This window comes from Nansenia antarctica (assembly GCF_963989245.1).
Source record: "Nansenia antarctica genome assembly, chromosome: 1".
NCBI classification, from domain to species: domain Eukaryota; kingdom Metazoa; phylum Chordata; class Actinopteri; order Argentiniformes; family Microstomatidae; genus Nansenia; species Nansenia antarctica.
The window spans coordinates 1,159,033-1,163,764 of NC_137674.1; the positions used below are offsets into that span (position 1 = coordinate 1,159,033).

General features: G+C 44.0%; 1 protein-coding gene across 1 annotated transcript in view; it reads left to right on the plus strand.

Annotated features, from left to right (window-relative positions):
• Positions 1–2,994: 2,994 nt before the first annotated feature.
• Positions 2,995–4,732, plus strand: part of LOC308173791 (tripartite motif-containing protein 16-like) — a gene marked incomplete at both ends in the record, with an annotated part of 7,940 nt that continues 6,202 nt past the window's right edge. Inside the window, one exon of the mRNA XM_080548846.1 lies at positions 2,995–3,579. Coding sequence (XP_080404972.1) covers positions 2,995–3,579 — 585 coding nt within the window. The remainder of the gene's footprint in view (positions 3,580–4,732) is intronic.

Sequence of the window (4,732 nt, forward strand, 5' to 3'; positions counted from 1 at the left end):
TAACGACTACTCCTCCTGCCTGACCCCCGCTTGCCCTACGACCATTCTTTGCCTAACCCCTTTTAATAAATATTATTATTATTATTATTACCCTAGTCTCTGTGTCTGTCTGCAATGAAAAGTATCCAGAGACACACTCACTCACTCTGTTCTCCTCTCACTCTACACCTGCTGTCTTAATAGCTTGCTTCAGTTGGTCTGTACATACAGCTAGAACACAACTGTACACATCTCTGTGTCCTCATGTTGCATGTAGACATATCCTAATGGACCGCACTTATATATAGCATCTTATTCCAAAGCGCTTTACAATGGCCTCTCATTCACACATTCACACACACATTCACACACCAATGGTGGCAAGTGAGCGCCAGCCCACTCACTGGGAGCAATTTGGGGTTCAGTGTCTTGCCCAAGGACCCCTCGACACGTGGCCAGTCGGAGATCGTACAGCCGAACATTAGATGCCAGATCTACCTCCTGAGCCACAGCCGCCCCGATATCCTCACATTTTCTCAGGTCGTCCTTACGGAGGAGAATGGGTGAGGCTGGATGCTTAGTGGGATGCTTGGTGAGGCTGGATGCTTAGTGGGATGCTTGGTGAGGCTGGATGCTTAGTGGGATGCTTGGTGAGGCTGGATGCTTAGTGGGATGATTGGGAGGGCCTGACTCTGACATCACGCCTTTGGAATAGAGATTTAAACAGCTTATGGTCAGGGTTCTGGTTAGGGTCAGGGTTAATGTAGGGTTAGGGTCAGGGTTAATGTAGGGTTAGGGTCAGGGTTAATGTAGGGTTACAACAGTGGAACTGAAGCTACGATCTGGCAGTGAAGTGAAGGCTGGACCGGGTCTTTATGAATGAATGAATGAATGAATGAATGGTCTTTATTGTCATTGCTACAGTACAGGTACCAAACAACGACATTTAGGAGGGGTGGCTCCCCTGGTGTTAGGAAAGAAAAAAAAAACTTGCTGCCAATTAGAGGGAGAGAGAGAGAGAGGGAGAGAGGGAAAAGAGAGAGAGAGGCACTGCCCATTATCTAGAGGTAGAGGGCGTGACAAATGTAGGGTTAAAGTCAGGGTTAATGTAGGGTTAGATCAGGGTTAATGTAGGGTTAGGGTCAGGGTTAATGTAGGGTTAGGGTCAGGGTTAATGTAGGGTTAGATCAGGGTTAATGTAGGGTTAGATCAGGGTTAATGTAGGGTTAGGGTCAGGGTTAATGTAGGGTTAGGGTCAGGGTTAATGTAGGGTTAAGGTTAGGGTTAATGTAGGGTTAGATCAGGGTTAATGTCGGGTTAGATCAGGGTTAATGTAGGGTTATATCAGGGTTAATGTAGGGTAAGATCAGGGTTAATGTAGGGTTAGGGTCGGGGTTAATGTAGGGTTAGATCAGGGTTAATGTAGGGTTAGATCAGGGTTAATGTAGGGTTAGGGTCAGGGTTAATGTAGGGTTAGATCAGGGTTAATGTAGGGTTAGATCAGGGTTAATGTAGGGTTAGGGTCAGGGTTAATGTAGGGTTAGATCAGGGTTAATGTAGGGTTAGATCAGGGTTAATGTAGGGTTAGATCAGGGTTAATGTAGGGTTAGATCAGGGTTAATGTAGGGTTAAGTCAGGGTTAATGTAGGGTTAGATCAGGGTTAATGTGGGGTTAGGGCCAGGGTTAATGTAGGGTTAGATCAGGGTTAATGTAGGGTTAGGGTCAGGGTTAATGTAGGGTTAGATCAGGGTTAATGTAGGGTTAGATCAGGGTTAATGTAGGGTTAGGGTCAGGGTTAATGTAGGGTTAGATCAGGGTTAATGTAGGGTTAGATCAGGGTTAATGTGGGGTTAGGGCCAGGGTTAATGTAGAGTTAGATCAAGGTTAATGTAGGGTTAGGGTCAGGGTTAATGTAGGGTTAGGGTCAGGGTTAATGTAGGGTTAGATCAGGGTTAATGTATGGTTAGGGTCAGGGTTAATGTAGGGTTAGGGTCAGGGTTAATGTAGGGTTAGGTCACGGTTAATGTCGGGTTAGATCAGGGTTAATGTGGGGTTAGGGCCAGGGTTAATGTAGAGTTAGATCAGGGTTAATGTAGGGTTAGGGTCAGGGTTAATGTAGGTTTAGGGTCAGGGTTAATGTAGGGTTAGATCAGGGTTAATGTAGGGTTAGGGTCAGGGTTAATGTAGGGTTAGATCAGGGTTAATGTAGGGTTATGGTCAGGGTTAATGTAGGATTAACCACTCTCAAAAAACATTTACAGGAGGCTGCAATCCGTAACTGGACCCTCTAAATCAAAAATCAGATTAAAAGACCCGAACTACCCACTGTACATACTTTGTGTTTTGTCCCCCGCCCCCACCGGTGGTGTATGTCCCCACCTGTCCTACCCGCTGTACATACCTTATGTTTTGTTGTATTGTTCTTCCCATGATGGATGTATGTTTATCTTGTAGATAGTAATAGTTATTTGTCTGTATTATCTTGTAGATAGTACTAGTTTTTTTTTGTCTGTCTTACATGTAACGATTAATTGAGAATCAAGGACCCCAATTGAAATAAGCCAGTGGCTTTCTTGGGTTTTTATCCTGTTAGTTGACCTTGTATGTAATATGTACTTTCATGTACCTACATTTCATGTACCTACTTCATGTACCTACCTACACACACACACACACACACACACACACACACACACACACACACACACACACACACACACACACACACACATACGTAGACACACAGACATTTCCAGGAAGTAGTCCCGCCCATAAACACTTCTAGAGAAACGAAACTTATCTCTGACACCTTGCCAGTCTGGCCCTAGTGTCGTCTAAATGACTCTCACACACCCACCTCAGTGTGGTCTGCTCCAATCACAACCTCTCTCCTCCTGGCCTCTGTCCAACACCACACCCCCTACAAGTACAGGACCAGGAAGTGTTCCCACCCACAGACACAAACACAGAAATAAAACTGACTCACTGCTCAGTCTGGTAGTGTGTGCAGCAAAATGGCAGAGAGTTTGGACTCCTTCAGTTGTCCGATCTGTCTGGATCTACTGACGGTTCCGGTGACTATTCCCTGTGGACACAACTACTGTATGGGCTGTATTAAGGGCTACTGGGACCAGGATGATCAGAGGGGGGTCTACAGCTGCCCCCAGTGCAGACAGACTTTCATCCCAAGGCCTCTTCTACAGAAAAACACTCTGCTGGCTGAATTAGTGGAGAATCTGAAGAAGATGGGACTCCAAAATGCTCCTCCTGCTCCTCCTGCTCACTGTTATGCTGGACCTGGAGATGTGGCGTGTGATGTCTGCACTGGGAGAAAGCAGAAAGCCCTCATGTCCTGTCTGGTGTGCATGGCCTCTTACTGTGAGACTCACCTCCAGCCTCACTATGAATCTCCTGCCTTTAAGAAGCACAAGCTGGTCAAAGCCTCCACACAACTGCAGGAGAAGATCTGCTCTCGTCATGACAAAGTTCTGGAGGTTTTCTGCCGTACTGATCAGCAGTGTATCTGTTATCTGTGTTCCATGGATGAACATAAAGGTCATGATACAGTCTCAGCTGCAGCAGGAAGGACTGAGAAACAGGTAAGAACTACTCATTACTCATGACTAGGGGTGTAACGATACATCGATTCACATCGATTAATTGACTAACGATCTGGTTACATCGACGCAATGTAAAAACATCGATCTATATCGTCATCTTAAAGATACACCTTTATTTTGAAATGGCACATTCTGCGTGACTGTCACCATTTCCGAGTTACAAAGTTAAAGAGCGCTGCACACTGCAGGTCAAGTCATGGCGAGTAGCAGGGATAACGACGACGAAATTCGCTCTCCGGTCTGGAAATATTTCGACGAAATGCGGCACAGCAGCCAACCAGGGTGTTCCCGTGTGGAGGGAGGGAGGAGGGGGGAGGGAGGGGGCGTGGCGTGTGTGTGTGTGTGTGTGTGTGTGTGTGTGAGAGAGAGAGAGAGAGAGAGAGAGAGAGAGAGAGAGAGAGAGAGAGAGAGAGAGAGAGAATGGACTTTATTGTCATTGCTACAGTACAGGTACCAAACAACGAAATTTAGGAGGGGTGGCTCCCCTGGTGTTAGGAAAGGAAAAAATAAAATAAAAAATTTAATGAATAAAATAAATAAAATAATAATAATACACTTTTAGAAAGAAAAAAAAAATCACAAGAAGGGAAGGAGCTGGTTTACATAAATAAAGGCTATGTACACAATCCACTGTACTATACTGTACAGATAGACGACTAGGGTTGTCATATTGCACGAGAGAGAGAGACAGAGAGAGAGAGAGTTAGTTTTTTTTAAAAGAAAAACCTCCCAAAGAAGAACACTGGAGGATATACTTAGTAATCTGTCAATATGCACTAAGAATGCGGAATTGTTTACATTTGTTTTGTTCTCCAGCTGAAATTGCTTATTTTGGTTAAGAAGAATGTATTTGCATTTGCACTTATTATTTATTATTATTTTATTATTATTTATTATTATTGCACAAATATACTGTAGGTTAAATGGTGACCTTGGTTCAGTTCTAACTGTTAAAAATACTGTGTTTATGAGACAGTAAAAAAGTGAACGTTTACAAAAATCCTGCCTTAAAAAAGGGGGGACAAGTTCTTCCAGTTTTGTTTCATAGGACATTAATGTTTTAAAGCTGAATATCTCTTGTTTGTGAGACTAGTGAACGGGTCTATTTTTCTTTTTGTAACAGAAGAATACT